This window comes from Ursus arctos, unplaced genomic scaffold, assembly GCF_023065955.2.
Source record: "Ursus arctos isolate Adak ecotype North America unplaced genomic scaffold, UrsArc2.0 scaffold_19, whole genome shotgun sequence".
Classification (NCBI taxonomy): domain Eukaryota; kingdom Metazoa; phylum Chordata; class Mammalia; order Carnivora; family Ursidae; genus Ursus; species Ursus arctos.
The window spans coordinates 46,513,348-46,532,672 of NW_026622863.1; the positions used below are offsets into that span (position 1 = coordinate 46,513,348).

The 19,325-nt window shown below is 47.1% G+C and overlaps 1 protein-coding gene and 1 non-coding gene across 3 annotated transcripts; one reads left to right on the forward strand and one right to left on the reverse strand.

Moving 5' to 3' along the window:
* Window positions 1-231: 231 nt before the first annotated feature.
* Window positions 232-17,533, reverse strand: ETHE1 (ETHE1 persulfide dioxygenase). Of its 2 annotated transcripts, XM_026482165.4 has the most exons (7): window positions 17,391-17,533; window positions 16,908-17,052; window positions 16,658-16,806; window positions 3,567-3,696; window positions 1,102-1,191; window positions 585-701; window positions 232-418 (listed from the first exon to the last, which is right to left on the reverse strand). In XM_026482165.4, the coding sequence occupies exons 1-7, from the start codon at window positions 17,469-17,471 to the stop codon at window positions 366-368; spliced, it is 765 nt and encodes a 254-aa protein (XP_026337950.1). In that variant the 5' UTR covers window positions 17,472-17,533; the 3' UTR covers window positions 232-365. The 2 variants fall into 2 exon arrangements, with proteins under 2 accessions (XP_026337950.1, XP_026337951.1); XM_026482166.4 differs by lacking the exons at window positions 16,658-16,806; window positions 17,391-17,533 and having other exon boundaries at window positions 234-418; window positions 16,908-17,050.
* LOC113243656 (U6 spliceosomal RNA) lies at window positions 2,468-2,574 on the forward strand. The gene has a single exon (XR_003312194.1). It is a non-coding gene; the product is annotated as a U6 spliceosomal RNA (small nuclear RNA).
* Window positions 17,534-19,325: the final 1,792 nt, after the last annotated feature.

Genomic DNA, 19,325 nt, shown 5'->3' on the forward strand with positions numbered 1-19,325 from the left:
CAAACTCAAGATGGTGTTCTAATCCAAGGAGGTGAGAAGCCCTGCCCCAGGTGGGTTTGTTTCTGGTCTTGTGAGTTAGAAAATTTCCTCCTTCCCGGCACCCTGCCAACTTCACCCTGCTCTCTTCTCCCTGGCCTCTTCAGACATCTCAGACCAGAAAACCAGCAGCTTTGCGCAGCCCCCACCCCCGCCCAAAATGGACAGAAATAAGATGCAGAGCAAAAAAAAAAAAATTTTTTTTTAAATTTATTTAAGAAGCTCAGGGGCTGGTGAGGGAGGGGAAGAAGAGAGGCCTGGCGATGGCACCTCTCTCTGTACCCCACCTAGTGCATTCTTAACGGAAATGAGTGCCTGACAAAGCCGGTTCAGGAAGGGGGAGTCTGGATCCCACAGCGCATGTTAGCTGGAACAGCAAAGTCTGAAAGGCAAAAACCAGGGTTGAAATTAAGGGGCCCCAGCGGACCCCCTCATGCTCCACTGGGGACCCAGAAATCCGAGGAGCCCTTCTTCTTTGGGAAACTTTAATTCTGGCCCTGAGACCCCTCCTCCCTCAGACCCAGGAGTCCCCGCCCCCAACTGCTCACCTATCTGCTGAGGCTTGGGCAAGTTCAGGTTGTCCATGACCTTGACAAACTCCTCACAGCTGAGGGTAAGCCGTGGGTTCAAAGTCCGCTCCTCCTCCACGGTGGACACTGTGAGCCCTAGTGGCCAAGGGAGGAGAGGAACATCAACCCGGTAAGTGCCTGCGGCCTCCTAGGACTACATTTCCCAGGAGGCTTAGGGTGCATCTCCGGCCTGGGACTAACAGGCTCTTCCCAGAATGTTACCGAGACAGCGCGCTCTCTTCGACTGGCACTATGGGAAATGTAGTTTCCCACATTCCCTAAGCTCTAGAAGGAAGTCCCAGGAAAACGCATGCCCTCCGGAATCCTAGGAGTCTTGTTTCTACATCCACACTCAGCACACCTAAGCACTTGATCTTTTTGGCCAGAGAAATTTCTGGGAATTGTAGTCTCCATGCCCCACAAGGACTACAGCAGCTTGGCACTCCCTCTCAAATGGACAGTAATATTAAGTCCCACACCTCCAGGAAGACCTCACCGTGGTAATCATGAGCAGGGTAGATCAGACAGTCTCCTGGAAGCGTGAAGATCTTTTCGTGGACTGAGTGGTACAAGGTTTTAGCACAGCCTGGGGAAGGAAAGCTCAGAGGTGATTAAATCAACAGGAGAGAAGCCTTCTAGCCCCTTCCCTCAAGAAAGGGTGGGAGGATAAAACCACAGTAGCTAAACCCTCTCCCTCATTTCCTGCCAGTACCCTTTTGCCTAGGCACAGAAAGAGAGGGAAGGGCATTGTAGGCAGATGGAACAACATATGCAAAGAATTGAGGACTGGTGAGAAATTCATCATGGTGGTAAATAAGGTTGGGATGAGATCCTGAAGCACCAGGGAGTTGTGCCCTCAGCCTGGGGATGCCAAGAAAGGGTTCTGGGCAGGGAGGCTGGACTAGAAGGTAAGAAACTGAAGACATGAGGCCAAAGATGAAACCAGGATCATGGTTCCAACAACAAGCTCTGAGTCCTAAATTGGGGCAGGGGAAAACCTCTCTGGACCCTCCTTCTACCTTTCATTTCAGCCCAAATCCTTCAATTGCATAACTGTGTCAGGAGTGGATAAATGGGAGGATTAGGAGCATTGGAGAGAAAAAGATAGAGACTAAGATGGAGAGATAAGGAGAGAGGAAGAGGAAACAAGAGGCGGCCTGGGAATCTGGTCACACACTGCCAGCTCAGGGCTGTTCTGTCTTTCCTCTCATTCAGCCTTGCCCTCTGCCTGCAAGACAGATAAATCCTCCCAATCTAGTATCAACCCCACATTCACACACACGCTCAAAGGAGAGCTAAACCCCAAGATCCTAAAACTGAACTCCCTTCCCACAGTGAAACTCCTGAATCTAACTGCCCCGTCGCAGCTGAACTCCTGAATCAAACTCCACACCCCTCCCCCCGCCACATCTCCAGCACCTAAACTCCTTATATGTCCACAGTGGGGACGCCTGGGGGGGCTCAGTCAGTTAAGCATCCGACTCTTGATTTTGTCGCAGGTCACAATGTCAGGTCATCGATTGAGCCCCCGCCCCCTAACTCAGGCTCCCTGCTCAGGGCAGTCTGCTTGTCCCTCTCCCTTTGCTCCTGTCCCCACTTGCACGCACGCACACTTTCTCTCCTTCTCTCAAATAATTAAATAAAATATTTTTTAAAAAAAGTGTCCACAGGGCGCCTGGCTGGCTCAGTTAGTAGACCATGCGCCTCTTGATCTCAGGGTTGTAAGTTCGAGCCCCACAATGGGTGCAGAGATTACTTAAAAAAAAAAAAAAAAATATATATATATATATATATATATATATATATGTGTATATATATATATATATATATATATATATAATCTTTTTAAAAAATAATAAAAAGTGCCCGCTTCAGCAGCACATATACTAAAATTAGAACCATACAGAGAACATTAGCATGGCCCCTGCACAAGGATGACCAGCAAATTCGTGAAGCATTCCACATTAAAAATAAATAAATCAAAAATTTTTTAAACTTTTAAAAAATATATATGTCTGCAAACTCACTGACACTTTTCTGTTCAAAATGTGACAAATCTCCTCACCTTGACTTAGTGGTCTGGACTAAGTGACTTGCAACTAATAAATGGGATATTGCAGAAATGACAGTTTAACTTCTAAGACGAGGTCATTCAAAAAAAAAAAAATTAGGGGCACTTGGGTGGCTTAGTCGGTTAAGCATCTGGCTTCAGCTCAGATCATGAACCCCAGGGTCCTGGGATCAAGTTCCTGCTGATCAGGGAGCCTGTTTCTGTCTTTCCCTCTGCCTGCCACTCCCCCTGCTCGTCCTTTCTCTCTCTCAAATAAATAAAAATCTTTAATAAAAAAAAAATTAGGTCTTCTGTCTGCTTGTCTGTGCCTTTCTCATCATTCCCTTTGGGAGAACCCAGCTGCTGTGTTATGAAGACAAAGTAGGCCCATACAGAGGTCCACGTGGTGAGGAACTGAGGCCTCCTGCCAACAATCAGAGCCAGCTTGCCAGCCATGTGAGTGAGGCACCTTGGCAGCAGACCCTCCAGCCCCGGTCAAGCCTTCAGATGACTGCAGCCCAGGATCTAGCTTGACTGCACCCCCATGACAGACGCTGAGCCAGAACCACCTGCCGAAGCTGCTCCCACAGTCCTGACTCTCAGAAACTATGTGAGATAATGTCAATCATTGCTTTAAGTCATTAAGTTCTGGGGTAATTTGTTTCACAGCAATGGATAATGAATACACCCTTGCATGAAACTGCCCCCTAACAAGGTAAACTGCTGAAACTGCCCCCCAATAGCTAACTCATGAATCTAACCCTCCCTCACTCTAGCAGCTAAACTTCTTCAATCCAATCCTGACCCCCTAAAGGTCTACACCTGTTCATTCATTCTGGCAACAGGTACTTAAAACCCTGGTGCACACATAACCGTACTAAGATCTCAGGTTAGGGAAAGGGGCCTGTGACCTTGCTGGAAGTCCGTCCGCCCACACCCTCGGATGAGCAGGGCATCTCCAGTGAAGGCCATGCTGTGGTCATTCAGAACAAAGGTGACACAGCCTGGGGTGTGGCCAGGGCTCGCCCGGGTCTCCAAGGCCTGGTGGGGAAGGAGAATACAGACAGTTACCAATAAGCCAAGGGCTCTGGCCTCATGATGAAACTGGCCCTGGAAGCCCCCATCCCACCCCAGGATCACATCTAGCTAGCAAGGGTTTTTTTTTTGTTGTTAAAAAATTAAGTTTGGGGTGCCAGGGTGGCTCAGTTGGTTAAGCATCTGCCTTCGGCTTAGGTCGTGATCCCAGGGTCCCAGGATCCCAGGGAGCCTGCTTCTCCCTCTACCATCTCCCCCTGCTTCTGCTCTCTCTCTGTCAAATAAATAAATAAAATTTAAATTAAAAAATTGAGTTAGATTCCTAGATTCAAACCTCATACCAGGGTAAACTCCCAATGAACTGAACACTTAAAGCAAGAAAATAAAACCATAAAACTGTGACAACAACAAAAATACAAATGAATATATGTGATCTCTGGTTAGGGAAGAACATTCAAATGTGATCCCAAAAGTCATAAATCATTACAAAAAAGATCGATGGTTTGATTCTAAATAAGTCTGAAGTTTCTGAACAGAACAACACCATAAACGAAACTGAAAGGGAACCAACAAGCTGGCAAAATATATTTATGACATATGTGCACCACACGGTGGTCAGTATACTCCATATACAAACAGATCTGCGAATCAATAAGAAAAACATAAGCACGTTAATATAAATATGGGATACCAAATAGTCATTTAAAAGTATGCTACTGGGCCGCCTGGGTGGCACAGCAGTTAAGCGTCTGCCTTCGGCTCAGGGCGTGATCCCAGCGATCCAGGATCGAGCCCCGCATCAGGCTCTTCCGCTATGAGCCTGCTTCTTCCTCTCCCACTCCCCCTGCCTGTGTTCCCTCTCTCGCTGGCTGTCTCTATCTCTGTCAAATGAATAAATAAAATCTTTAAAAAAATAAAAAATAAAAAAATAAAAGTATGCTACTGAAATGAAACTTTATGAAGCTGTAGACAAATATTTAATGACATGAAAAGATGTTTAATATCTGGTAAGTGCTAAAAGCAGATTACAAAGCAACTTGTGTAGTGTCACCTTTTAAAAAAGTTTCTTCATTCACTAAAATATATTTTTTTCTTCAGGCTTCTTCCCACATTACCCTTTTTTTTAAACAGAAAGCATGTCATCTTATAATTAAAAATTAAACACAAGATTCAGGATAAACTGAAGATCTAAACATTCAAAAACCAGAAGAATTCTAAAAGGAAATCTATAAGGATATATACAATCTTATATAAGGAGGTGTGTGTGTGTGTGTGTGTGTGTGTGTGTGTGTGTGTGTGTATACACATACATATAAAATCTTGAGGTAGGAAAGGTTTTTCCAAACATGATATTAAATTCAGAGGACGTAAGGAAAAACAGTGACAGGGATGACCACCTAGTTTAACTTCATTACAGAAAAGAACAAAATAAGAGTCAAAAGACAAAAAACGGAGAGACAGTATTAGCAGCGTGTATAAGAAAGTACTATAAAGTATGAATAGCCATCACATATAAACATCTCCTAAGCATCAATAAGAACCCCCCCCCAAAAAAACAGGCAATTCATGGAAGAGGAAACAAATACTCAAAAAAACATCTGAAACGATGTTTGATCTCCCTTTTAGGGAGAGAGATTTAAATTTAAAAACCCTATTTTTCACCTACCAGACTGCCAACTGTCAGAGTTGCTCAGGGTGTTTGAGGCAAGCCCTTACCTTTTCTGGGATGTGGGTACAACTCAGTGTAGCCTTTTTAGAGGGCAAGTTTGCAGTATCTACCAACATCTCAAATGTGGACTCTTTCTGACCCTTCAAAGCTACTGCTACGACTCTGCCGAAGGGGGGGGGTAAACAGAAGGGGGAATGAACCATGAGAGACTGTGGACTCTGAGAAACAAACTGAGGGCTTCAGAGGGGAGAGCGTGGGGGATCAGGATAGACCGGTGATGGGTAGTAAGGAGGGCACGTATTGCATGGAGCACTGGGTGTTATACACAACTAATGAATCATGGAACTTTACATCAAAAACTTGGGATGTACTGTATGGTGACTAACATAACATAATAAAAAATTTTTATAAAAAAAAAAAAAACAACTTCTGACACATGGGCAAAAATGCCCATCCAGGAAATCCTCATTATGAAATCCCCACACCCAGTTCAGGGAAGCAATTGTCAGCAAGAAAAAAAAAAAATTGTTACCTTCGTGATCTAACAAGCACTTGTAGGATTAGTCCCCACTCACACAGTGCTCCTCCCACCAATTAGCGTCCTGGTCCAGGTCAGTCATCCGCTGATAACAGAAGGCCAACATGTGCAGATCCTGTGTCCACACCTAGCATCCATTCTGCCCTTCCCCACTCACGGGTCTCTGGTTTGGTTCAGGGCATCAGTGTGCCCAGCCAAGCACTTCCTTACCCTCCATGGTAGCTTGAGTAGCTACTGACGATTCTCTGGCCACTGAGATCTCAGTAGGTCTCCTGAAAATGTCTGGGAAAGATGTTTCCCTTCCCGATAAAAGAGTTTGGCACCTCCCCTTCCCACTTTATCTGCTTCTGGACAAAGGTGTGATGGCCGCAGCTGCAGCAACCACCTTGCAACCATGAAAAAGAATCCCCCACATGGGGCGCCTGGGTGGCTCAGTCGGTTAAGCATCTGCCTTCTGCTCAGGTCACGATCTCAGTGTCCTGCCATCAAGCCCCACATCCCGGCTCCCTGCTCTGCGGGGTGTCTGCTTCTCCCTCTCCCTCTGCCCCTCTCTCTGCTGCTTCTCTCCCTCTCTCTCTCAAATAAATCAATAAAATATTTTTTAAAAAAGAATCCCCCAAGTGACAGTGCTACTAAATCAAAGAGAATGCCTTCTTCCAGACTCCCTGCTACGGCAGAAAACTGAACGCCCAAATTTTTAAGCCACTGTATGGTTTTTTAGTTACTTCCAGCCTTCCGAACTCATATATATCAGGACATACGTGCAATGCAAACCAAATGCAAAGCAAATCACAACCCTCCCCCCTAAAATTAACATAACCTTTTGGTGGTTGAGGGATGATCTTTCACTCTTTATTTTGTCTGTTTCCATACTCTCCGAATTTTTTTTTTTTAAACAAAAAGCATGGGTGTCTTTTGAACTAAATATTGTAGATGCATACTCAGGAGTAATGTTCAAAAGGGTTCATCATAGTTGTAGCAATGGGTATTGACCTGTCAGAAGGACATCGGCTACAAACAGCCAGTACAGTTAGACAGTATATATATATGGAATACACGGTACGGTTAAAGTATATATATGATACATGTAATTGTGTATGTGTATAAATTGGACAAAATTTTAATATCAATTGAACAAAATCCTGCTTGCCACATGGGCCAAGATTCCCTAGGCTCTTGATGACTGAGTCTGTGTGGCAAGTGGCTTTGCTGAAGATCAGCAACCCTGTTTATCCGACCTTTCCCCTCTCTGGAATACCTAGAATCCACCCCCGCTATGTACCTCCCCCAGTCCTGCCCATCTTGGGCCTCAGCCTCTCCTGCTTGGACCAACCACCAGCCTCCTCCTTGGTCTACCAGCCTCCACCCATCTCCCACATGACCCTGAGGAGGGTTTCTACTGCCCAGATTCAAACCTGCTCCTCTCTGGTCAAGACCCTTCCTTGGCTCCCAGAATCCCCAGGGCAGAGTTCTGGCTTCTCAGCCTGACTTTTGAAATGCCCCTGTTTCGGTGCCTACCCATCTTTCCAGCTCAATGTCCAATAACACACCGAGCTACTCTGAAACGCAGGGTCACTTCCAGAAAGCACCAGGTTTTTCCACACCTCTTTGCCCATGCAATTCTCTCGGCTAGGTACACCCTTCCCTCTCCCATCAGTCAGGTCTACTCATTCCCAAGAGCCCTGACATTGACTGACCCCTTCTCCTGTGCCATGCTCTCTTCTAAGTGCTCAAAATGACTGAACTCATCCAGTCCACATTCATCCTTATGAGGCAGGTACCACTCCTGTTCCCATTCTACAGATGAGAAAACTGAGGCACAGAATACGAATAAGCAAACTATAACTATGTGTGGAAATATGGATGGATGTCACAGATAAAACAGAAGCAAAAAAAAAAAAAGGACGCTAGACACTGAAGAGCAGAGAGGTGTGGAATGGAATAGAATGGAGTGGTGTGGAGAGGAATGGAGGAAGTGGGAAAGCTCAGGGTGCCTGGTACACAATAAGGGGAAGCAGTATTTCATGTGTGGAGGTTTCGGTTATGAATCCAGATGTGAAATATCTATCTCCTGGAGAGGGCGCGTGGACTGGGAGTTAAGAACAGCCTCTGGAGCCAGGAGACATGGGTTCTAAATTTGGCTCTGCTATTTATCACTGGCTGTGCAGCCTTGGACAAGTCACTTCACCTCTCTGTCTCTGAGTTTCTCTGCTCATGTGTAAAATGGAGATAATAATTGTCCCCAACTCATAGGGCTATTATAAATATTAAGCTCCTGGGACACCTGGGTGGCTCAGTCAGTGAAGCGTCTGCCTTAGGCTCAGGTCATGATCCCAGGGTCCCGGGATCGAGCCCCTCAACGGGCTCCCTTCTCCCTCTCCCTCTGCCCCTCTCCCCTGCTTGTGCTCTCTCTCTCTCATAAATAAAATCTTTAACAAAAACATATGAAGTTACACTGAGTATGTAAAGCACTTAGAAAAATGCCCAGCACACAATAATTACTATATAATCAAAGTAACATAATAATAATAATGTCTTAAAATTTGGGGTTTTTTAAAAGATTTTATTTATTTATTTGACAGAGAGAGAGAGCACAAGCAGGGGGAGCTGTAGAAGGAGAAGCAGGCTCCCCGCTGAGCAGGGAGCCCGGACACAGGGCTCAATCCCAGGACCTGAGATCATGACCCCGAGATCATGACCCCAGGCGAAGGCAGACGCTTAACCGACTGAGTCACCCAGGCGCCCCATTAATGTTCTAAAATTTGTAAAACCACTGATCTAGTGGAACCACAAGACCTCCTGGGTTCAAATCCTGACTTGGTGGGGCACCTGAGTGGCTCAGTCGGTTAAGTGTCTGACTCTTGGTTTTGGCTCAGGTCATGATCTCATGGGTCGTGGGATCAAGCCCTATGTTGGGCACCATGCAGAGTCCGCTCAGGACTTTCTCTCCCTCTCCCTCTCCCTCTGCCCTTCCCCACCCCCAGTCTCTCTCTCTCTCTCAAATAAATAATTAATTTTTTTTAAAAAAACTCCCAACTTGGCCACTTTCTCAGTGTAACTTTTGGGCAAGTCACTTTTCCTCTCTGTACATCTTTCTTTGTAAAATGAGAAAAATATTTCTGATCTGTGTGGTTATGAAGGTTTAAAGAGATCTGTGTGTCAGAAAAGACACAGTGGAGGCCCAAGGGCCAGACTCAGCCAGAGAAATGTTTTGTTTGGCCCACTCAGGAGTTATGAGAAGTCTGCGTTTGTAGTCTGCCCTTAAAAAGTGGAAGATTTCTCAAAAAGATATATTGGAACCTTCTATTTAAAAAAAAAAAAAAAGGCTCGGCAGTAGACAGATTACATTCCTTTTTTTTTTTATATATAAAGCTTATTTATTTAAGTAATCTCTACACCCACCATGGGGCTCAAACCAGGACCCCAAGGTCAAGAGTCCCATGCTGCTCCAATTGAGCCACCCAGGCACCCCAACAGACTACATTCCTAAACATGAATAATCAATTTGAATTGTGCAGTGGGTGTCCTCCGTACACAAACATGCACCCTAACATTCGCCACAGGCCCCACCACTCCCTGCTGCCTGCAGCAATTTTTTTTTAAAAAGATTTTATTTATTTATTCGACAGAGATAGAGGCAGCCAGCGAGAGAGGGAACACAAGCAGGGGGAGTGGGAGAGGAAGAAGCAGGCTCATAGCGGAGGAGCCTGATGTGGGGCTCGATCCCATAACGCCGGGATCACGCCCTGAGCCGAAGGCAGACGCTTAACCACTGTGCCACCCAGGCGTCCCTGCCTGCAGCAATTTTTGATTATGAAAATCCTTCTAGACAAACACTGATAAAAACAACAACAACACAGAGCTCAGCACAATGCCTGGCAAGAAGCAAACCCTCAAAGCATTAACTATTGTTAGATTATCATTATTATTAACCAATTCAAAATACAGACAGTCTACTTCAGTTGATAACAAAGGGAAGAGTAAGTTGAATGACACCACGAGGAAACAACCAGACACTCCCAGAAGTGGGAGGTTCTCTAAGACAATAGACTAGAAACTTCAAAAGTCAATGTCATGGTACAGAAAGAGGATGAAACTGTTCTAGGTTCAGAGACTAAATAGACCTAAGAGTCAAATGGCACACATGAAACTTGATTGGGTCCTGGTTCCTAAAAACCGCCATGAAAAAATGATTCCTGGGCACCTGGGACAATTGGAACTTGGTCTGGATTTAAGAATTATTTCAGAATTATCGTACATATTTTCTGTGATGAAGATTTTGTAGAAGACTTATTCCTCCAAGTACAGTTGAGGGAAAACCCTGAGGGTCTGCGAGACGAAAACTATTTTCATGATGGTAGGAAGAGCTCCTCTGCCCTTCTTATCAGTGGCGTTTTCCAGAAAGATCCATGACTGGTGATGATGTCATTGCTCTGCCAGCAGATGGAGTACTTGGTTGGATATTCTTGTGTTTTAAAAAGAAAGTCTGGGTTTTTGTTTGTTTTTTAAAGATTTTATTTATTTATTTGACAGAGAGAGAGACAGCCAGCGAGAGAGGGAACACAAGCAGGGGGAGTGGGAGAGGAAGAAGCAGGCTTCCCGCGGAGGAGCCTGACGTGGGGCTCGATCCCAGAGCACCAGGATCACGCCCTGAGTGGAAGGCAGACACTTAATGACTGAGCCACCCAGGTGCCCCAAGAAAGTCTGGGTTTTAACTTCTAATGCAGTAAAATTTTTTGGCATCTCCGAACAGATAGGTTTTATTTCTTTATTTTCATTGAGCTGTAATAGACATACAACTAATAAGTAAATATTGATAGCTGGAACCCACATAAATAAAAGCTTTGAGGGCCCTCCTGTAACTTTTTTTTTTTAAGATTTTTTTAATTTATTTATTTGACAGAGAGAGACAGCCAGCGAGAGAGGGAACACAAGCAGGGGGAGTGGGAGAGGAAGAAGCAGGCTCATAGCGGAGGAGCCTGATGTGGGGCTCGATCCCATAACGCCGGGATCACTCCCTGAGCCGAAGGCAGACGCTTAACCACTGTGCCACCCAGGCGCCCCTCTCCTGTAACTTTTAAGAGGGCAAGGAGTTCTGAGACCAAAAGGTTTGAGTTTGAGAACCCCTGATACAGGAGAACATCCTTACTCTCAGGAGAAGTCATTAGGGTTGACAGTTCTGCAATTTAGCTTTTGAATGGTAAGAGAGGATAATGATATATACACACAGAGAAATAAAGCAAATGTAGCAGAAATGTCAGCAACTGGGGGCGCTTAGTCAGTGAAGCATCTGCCTTCAGCTCCGGTCATGATCCCAGGGTCCTGGGTTAGAGCCGCCACATTTCACGCAGCTCCCTGCTCAGCGGGGAGCCTGCGCCTCCCTCTGCCCCTCCCCCCTATTGCCCGCATGCACACACTCTCACTCTCTCTTTCTCTCTCTCTCAAATAAATAAATAAATAAAATCTTTTTTAAAAATATCAGCGGGGCGCCTGGGTGCCTTAGTCGGTTAAACATCTGCCTTTGGCTCAGGTCATGATCCCAGAGTCCTGGGATCGAGTCGGGCACCCGGCATCCATCTCCTTGCTCAGTGGGGAGCCTGCCTCTCCCTCTGCCTGCCACTCCCCCTGCTTGTGCTCTCTCTCTCTGACAAATAAATAAAATCTTTAATTAATCAACTGATTAATTAATTTAAAAAGGTCAGCAACTGGTGAACTTTAGGTGAAGGGTATGAGGGTGTTCACTGTACTATTATTTCAATTTACTATAGATATTAGAATATCAATAAAAGGTTATGGGGGAGCGCCTAATATCCGGACCTCACGCAGCCACTGGTCCTGAAACTGGCTGAATCATCTCAGCGGCAGAATAGTCGGCAGGGATTCTGCGGAGCCTGGCTAACCTCACATTCTTCCAACAAATTCCTTCCTCCCTTCCAAGGTGCTTCAAATACGTGACACAGCTCAGCAGCTGTCCCTTCACCTGTTTCCAGGGGCCCCAGCACCTTCTCCCACTACTTCCCACCAGCTACAGGCAACTTGAAAGGGATCCCCGCCAGCTCACGCGCCTTTTGGGTCCCTGGGCCCACGCTGCCCCCTGGTGGCAAGCAGACTCTGGCCTTCTATTCCATTTGGTCCCAAGTTCGTTCCTTCACTCCATTATTCAAAAGCACCTAATCTTGGTATAACCAGCCACTGTTTCTATGCACTCTAAATTCAAAACCCGAAGTGTCTTTTTCCATTGTGGCTAAATACTCTGAACCCCCATCAGCTAAACTTTCCTTTCTTTTGTGAAAGAAAACGACATAGTTGTTCTAAGGTTTAGGGGACAGTGTACTAATGTCTATAACTTGAAGATACAAAAAATAAGACAGGTGATGGGTGGGTATGTGTATGCTGTCAAATCTTTTCAACTTTTCTTCATGCTTGTAATTTTTTATAAAATGTTGCGAGGGGGGAAGATCTGTTCCATAATTCAAATAATTAGTTCCAGGGGTGCCTGGGTGACTCAGTCCGTTAAGCATCTGCCTTCGGCTCAGGTCATGGTCCCAGGGTCCTGGGATCGAACCCCACATGGGGCTCCTTGCTCAGTGGGGAGTCCGCTTCTCCCTCTGCCTGCCGCTCCCCCCGCTTGTGCTCTCTCTCTCTGACAAATTAAATTAATTAACTAATAATAATTAGTTCCAAATGGAAGGAAACCCTGAAATTCTCACCTGGACCACATGAGAATCACCTATGAACTTTTATTTTATTTTATTTTTTTAAGATTTTATTTTTAAGCTACACCCAAGGTGGGGCTTGAACTTACAACCTCAAGATTGAAGAGTCCCATGCTCCACTGACTGAGCCAGCCAGGTGCCCCACCTGTGAGCTTTTAAAATAGACCAATTCCCTGTGTCTGCCTCAAACAATGAAATCAGAATCTCTAAAGTGGGATCTGGGGACTGAGTATCTGGCAGTGCTCTAAATTAACATATTTAACAAGCAAGACTAACTTTCTGAATCTGCCACCCCTCCTTGGAGCTGAAATGTTCAAATCTCATTGCTCATTAAAACAAAATTCATTCTACAATGAAACCGTCCAAATCCGGCCCACTGTGAGTGTAAAATACAACCAGCTCAAAAAAACTGGCAAGTCCTACTAAAGTTAAGCATAGGTCCCTCTTCTGACCCAGAAAGTCCGTTCCTTGGAATTGAGAGTAATGTCCACCAAGAGACTTGCCTAAGAGCCTTCACAGCAGCCTTGTTCATAACATCCCAAACTGGAACCACCCATCAAAAGGAAAAATGGATAACTTTGTACAAATTCACACAAACAAATGCTCCACAGCTGCATGATTCATAAATAGCCCCAAACTGGCATCAACTATCAAGAGGAAAATAGACAAATTATCATAAATTCACGCAATAAAATGCTCTACATCAGGGGTTGCCGAAACCATGGCTGGTACACCAAATGCGGCCTGTCGCCTGCTTTTGTAGGGCCCGAGGGCCACGAGTGGTTTTTATGCTTCTTCCCGGTTGGAAAAAAAAAAAAAGAAAATCAAAATGAGAATGGTATTTCATAACACATGAGAATTATTGAAATTAACATTCCAGAGGCCGGAATTCAAGTTCTGTTGGCGTACAGCCGTGCTTATTCGTTTATGCATTGTCTCTGACTGCTTTCACACCAACAAGGACCATATGGCCTGCAAAAGCGAAAATATTTACTGTCTGGTCCTTTCCAGAACAAGTTTGCCAATCCCTGCGATAGAGCAACAGAAGGAAAGAAATGCAACTATACCCAACATGATGTGGAACGGAAGAAGCCAGAACACAAAAGAGCCCACATGGTATGAGTCCCATTTATGAGGTCCAGAACACGTAGAACTAATCAATGATTAAATGAGTTGGAAGAGGGGCACCTGGTTGGCTCAGGCAGTAGAGCGTGTGTGTGACTCTTGATCTCAGGGTCGTGGGTTCAAGCCCCATGTTGGGCATGGAAGAGGAGAGGAGAGGAGAGGAGAGGAGAGGAGAGGAGAGGAGAGGAGAGGAGAGGAAGGAAGTTGCTAAGAATGCCAATCTTAAAAGTCCTTATCATAAGGAAAAAGAAAAATTAGGAAAAAAAAAAAAGTAAGTCGGAAGCTGGTTTCTTGTTGGGGGTGTCAATGGCCAGAAAGAGGGACAAGGTGATGAGTGTACTCCGTATCTGGATCTCGGAGGTGGATACTCAAGTGTAAACACATGTAAAAATGTACCAACCTGCACACATTTGATATGCACGCTTTCTACTATATAACACGCATGTTACAAGTCAATTTTCTTAAAGTGGAAGGAAGAAAATGAGGGAGAAGAAACGTGACCACCTCTAAAGGTCTCTAAAGAACTCAGATGAAAACCACATGAAACACCGAATAATCATAAAGACAGATGCTAACAAGTGTTGGCAAAGATGTGGAGAAACTGGGGCTTTCTTTTCTTTTTAAGATTTATTTATTTGAGAGAGAGGGGTGGGGAGGGGCAGAGGGAGAGAGAGAGAATCCTGAAGCAGACTCCCCGCTGAACACAGAGCCTGATGCAGGGCTTGATCCCAGGACCCTGAGATCACAATCTGAGCCTAAATCAAGAGTCCGCTGCTTAACTGACTGAGTCACTCAGGTGCCCGGAAACTAGGACTTTCATACGCTGCCCGTGGGAACATAAAATGGTGCAGCCGCTTTGGATAATAGTTGGTCAGTTCCTCCAACTGTTTTTTTTTTTTAAAGATTTTATTTATTTATTTGAGAGAGAGAGAGAGCATGAGCAGGAGGAGGGGCAGAGGGAGAAGCAGACTCCCCGCTGAGCAGGGAGCCCCACGAAGGGCTCGATCCCAGGACCCCGGGATCATGACCGACTGAGTCACCCAGGCACCCCTTTCCAACTGTTTTTTAAGTAGGCCCCACACCCACCATGGAGCCCAACACGGCGCTTGAAATTACGACTCTGAGATCAAGACCAGAGCTGAAATCAAGAGTTGGACACTTAACCGACTGAGTCACCCAGGCGCCCCAGTTCCTCTAACTGTTGTTTTAAACATAGAGTTATTATTGATCCAGCAACCCCATCCTATATATATATCCAAGAGAAGTGAAAACAGCCACACAAAAACTTGTACGTGAATATTTATACCAGCATTATTCATAATAGCCAAAAAATGGAAGCAACGTAAATGTCTATGGGCTGATGGATGAATGAATGAATGAGGTGTATTCACACAGTGGTATATTACTCAGTCATAGGAAGGCATGAGGCACTGATACACGCTTCAACAAGGATGAACCTTGAACACTTATGGTCAGTGACAGAAGCCAGTCACAAAAGATCACTTAATACAGGATTCCATTTCTATGAAACACCCGGAATAGGCAAAACCGGTAGAGACAGGAAGTAGATTTGTGGTTGCCTAAGACTGTCGGAGGGAGAAGGGAGGGGGCTGGGGTGACAGCTAGGGAGCGTGGGGTTTCTTTTGGAAGTGACGAAGATATTCTCCGATTACCTGTGGTGATGGAGGGACTCAACTCCAAATATACTAAGCCACTGAATTGTACCCTTCAAATGGATGAACTGGATGGTTTGTGAATGACATCAATTAAGTCGCTTGAAAAAACCCAGACACTGAAGCCGTATCTGCCCCAGCTAAACCCTCCAACATTCATTCATTCAAAACATCGCGCATCCAATCTCACATAGGGCTCATCTTGACACGAAACCCCAACCATTTTTCACTCTTCTAAGCCTGCTCAACTCAAGAAATGCTTGTTAGCACCACACGCTTACCAACAGTGTATACAAGGGTACAATGCACTTTACCTGCTTCCAGAAAACCACCATTGTAGCTCAGCCCTCTGATCCCACATGCAGCTCTCGTTTCCTCTAAATGCTCTGACTCATATAAACTGTCCCCATTCAGCAAAATCCTCTAACCTGGAGGTCAAGTCCCCCCTCTATCACTTGCCCATTCTGTCCCCAAAGTCAGCCAGACTATCTGTAGCTTTAGCAAGTCTGATCAGAGAAAAGCCTGGCCAGCTGTTTCTCCTCCCTCTGAGGGCAACTCCCCCCAGCGCCCTCTCCACCCCAATCTATTGCGCTGGGATTTCAACCCAGCGGAAGTCCCAGCTGGAAATCCGCTGACCTTGGCCTGTGACAAAGACAGGAGAGGACGTAGGAACCTTCAGACCCTTCCTGTGTGAGGCAACCTGCCCCGCCAAGGGTGAGGCAAGCAGGCACACAAGTGTGAACACTTAAGGAAGCGCTGGCTCCAAGATGCCTAACCTGCCCTTGCAAGACCCTGGGAGTGAGCGCCTCCTTAAATGTTACGCCCTAGGTGCCTTGCTCGCCTCACCCAAGCCCTGGCCCTAGGCTACGGGATGCTTCTTCCTCTAACAGAGGCTCTAGAAGACTGAGCTGGGTCTCTCCCTCAGCCCTGGCCTCAGAATTGCAGTCTTCAATCAACTTTTATGGACATGCCAGCCCAAAGGAGCTGCCCCAAGGCTATAGAAAACTCCACAAATGCTGTTGACTTAAGGCGCTTGGCCAGAGACACACCTGCCCGGAGCCTCTTGCCCCAGTGCCCCACCTGGGTTTATGGTGCCCTCCTCCCAGAGACAAACTCAGGGATCAGGAGCTCAGACCAGAGTTCCATCCAACCCCGGGGGCTCAGAAGCCCAAGCCCTCTGCCCCCTCTTCCCTTGAGTCCAAGAAGTCCAGGCCACCACCCTCTCCGGACCCAGCATCCAACTCACGAAGCGCCCGAAGTGGATGGAGTCTCCATCCTCAATGTGCAAGTCAGCCTGGGCCCCACTAAGGCGGGAGATGACAGACTGGCAGCCGGGGAGTAGGGACCGGAGCACCCCTGAGCCGGTAATGTGGTCCGCGTGGCAGTGGGTATTCACTGGGAGAAAAAGGAGGGCCAGGTCCAGGAAGGCACAGAGAGGACGCAGGATTCCCAGCCCCCTCCTCCCTCAGATCTAGGGGTTCGGCCTCCACACTGACCAGCATACAGCAGCCGCAGCCCCAGTTCCTTGACCAGCTGGGCATCCCGAGGCGCTGTCTCCAGAACCGGGTCGATCAGAATGGCCTCACGGGACTCTCTGTCACCCAGGAGGTACGTGTAGGTGCAGCTCTTGGGCTCAAACATCTGCGAGGGGGGCGTGGGACAGGTGAGAGCGCAGAACCAGGCTCCCATTCAGTGGGGACCCAAGAGTCCAAGACTCAACTCGATTCTCTTCCTAAGATCCAGAAACAGAAAACCCAGCCCCTTCTTTCCCCTCGGTTCCATCCGAAACAATGAGTCCCAACTTCCAAATACCCCCCCCCCCAAATCAGGGTCTCCAGTAGCCTCTTCCGTAAAGGACTCAGGAGTCCTGCCCCAAGCCCAGGGGATCCTAGATCTCTCTGCTTTCAAGGACCCCGGAGTCCCGCCCCTGCCGCCGCCCAGCGCCCAGGAGTCCCGCTGCGGTCCCGGCCTCCTCGCACCTGCCGTAGGAGGATGGGGACTCCAGAGCCGCTGCGCTGGCTGAGCTGCCGCCCGGCGACCCTCAGTGCGGCCCCCGCCATCGCGCCGGCGGCCGGGTGGGGACTGGGCTGACTACGAGCGCCGGCGGAAGCCGGGTGCCCCCGGGCTGACCTGGGCGGGGCGGGGGCGGGGCGAGGGCGGGGCCCGCCTTAAAGGGGCCGCAGGCGCTGGGGGCTCAAGGCGGTCTGGAGGAGAGAACAGAGACCGACCGAGTAGACAGTGAGACCCAGAGAAACGGCGAACAGGGAGACACTGAAAAGGCTCAAAAGGCAAGGGAGAGACGCTGGGAGAAGCACAGACAGGGAGAGAAATAAAAAACCAACAAGAGGCCCCAGTACACTGATAGCCGGACTCCTAGTGATTTCTAATGGTTTATATCAGGAGAAAGACCCAGAGAGCCGCTCAGAGACAAGGGAGATACCAAGAAGAGAGACCTGGAAAGACTTTCAGAGATTCATGGAGAGATACAGAGTTGAAATGAGATGTCCATCAAAGAAATGTGGTCAGAAAGATACACTTGGAAATTCTAGATGATTATGAAAGATGGGAAGAGATGCAAGGAGAAATGAGCAGAAAGAAGGAGAGAATCTCTCAGGGGAGAAACAGGCAGAAAGGGAAGTTCAAAGTCAAACAGAGAATATTGCTCATTTATTCCTCACTTGAGGGCTCCCGTGTGCCTGGCCCAAGCTGGGCGAAGCTGGGGACCCAAAGGTGAGTCCTGTCCAGTTTGGTGGGGGAGAATGGTACAGGCACTGGGGCTGAAATAAGGAAGATTCAGGGATTGCCAGGAGCTCCGGGGAAGAAGGAAACAGGAAAACAGGGATTCTCAGGCACTCTTTACTGTGAGGGTCCCCCAGATAAGACCTCCTCACGCCTGGGGCCCATTCCTATGGTTTTGGCAGGATTGCTAGACCCCTGAAGGCATGCACACCTTCTGGGTCAGCTGTGAGATCTCCTAAGAGGTAGAAACCTGAGCATCACCCTTCCCAGCTGCGTGACCTTGGGCTCAAAACTTATCCTCTTCTGGGCTTCAGTTTACTCCTCTGTAAAATGAGGTTGAAAATAGCTCCTCCCTCATTGGGAAGATCTAATAAGTGCAGACATGTAAAGAGTCCGGGAGAGCAGGTGGCACAGAACAAGGTCTCAGTAGGGGCTGGCTATCATTCTGTCCTCACCAGCCTTGACTCCCTCCTCTGCCATCTCCTCCCCATTCATCACTAGGCCTTGTTAAGTTAACCTCTCCCATTAGGCCACTTCTCCGCCATCACGCCCTCAGCCCCAGTCAAGAGGCTGCAAAGCATACATGCAAATTGCATGGACTCCAGGGCCTGGCTCCAGGAGTTCAAATCCTGACCCTGCTACCTCCAGGCTGTGTGACTCCCCCTCTGTGCCTCATTTTTCTCTTCTGTATAGTGGATAATGGTAGCGCCTCCTCTTAAAAAGTTGCTGTCAGGATGAAATGAAAGAATGTACACAGGGGCGCCTGGGTGGCACAGCGGTTGAGCGTCTGCCTTCGGCTCAGGGCGTGATCCCGGCGTTATGGGATCGAGCCCCACGTCAGGCTCCTCCACTATGAGCCTGCTTCTTCCTCTCCCACTCCCCCTGCTTGTGTTCCCTCTCTCGCTGGCTGTCTCTATCTCTGTCGAATAAATAAATAAAATCTTTAAAAAAAAAAAAAAAAGAAAGAATGTACACAAAGCACCCAGGACAGTTTCAGGTATATAAAAAGTGCTAAAAAATGCTGGTAATTAATAGTGTAATTATGATACAGCAGCCACTTCACTGGGCTTCTGGCTTCCGCTCTGCCTCCCTATAATCTATTTTATGCAGCAACCAGAGCGAGCCTTTTAAAATGTCAATGACAAAGAGACTGAAGAATCACAGAAAACAAACAC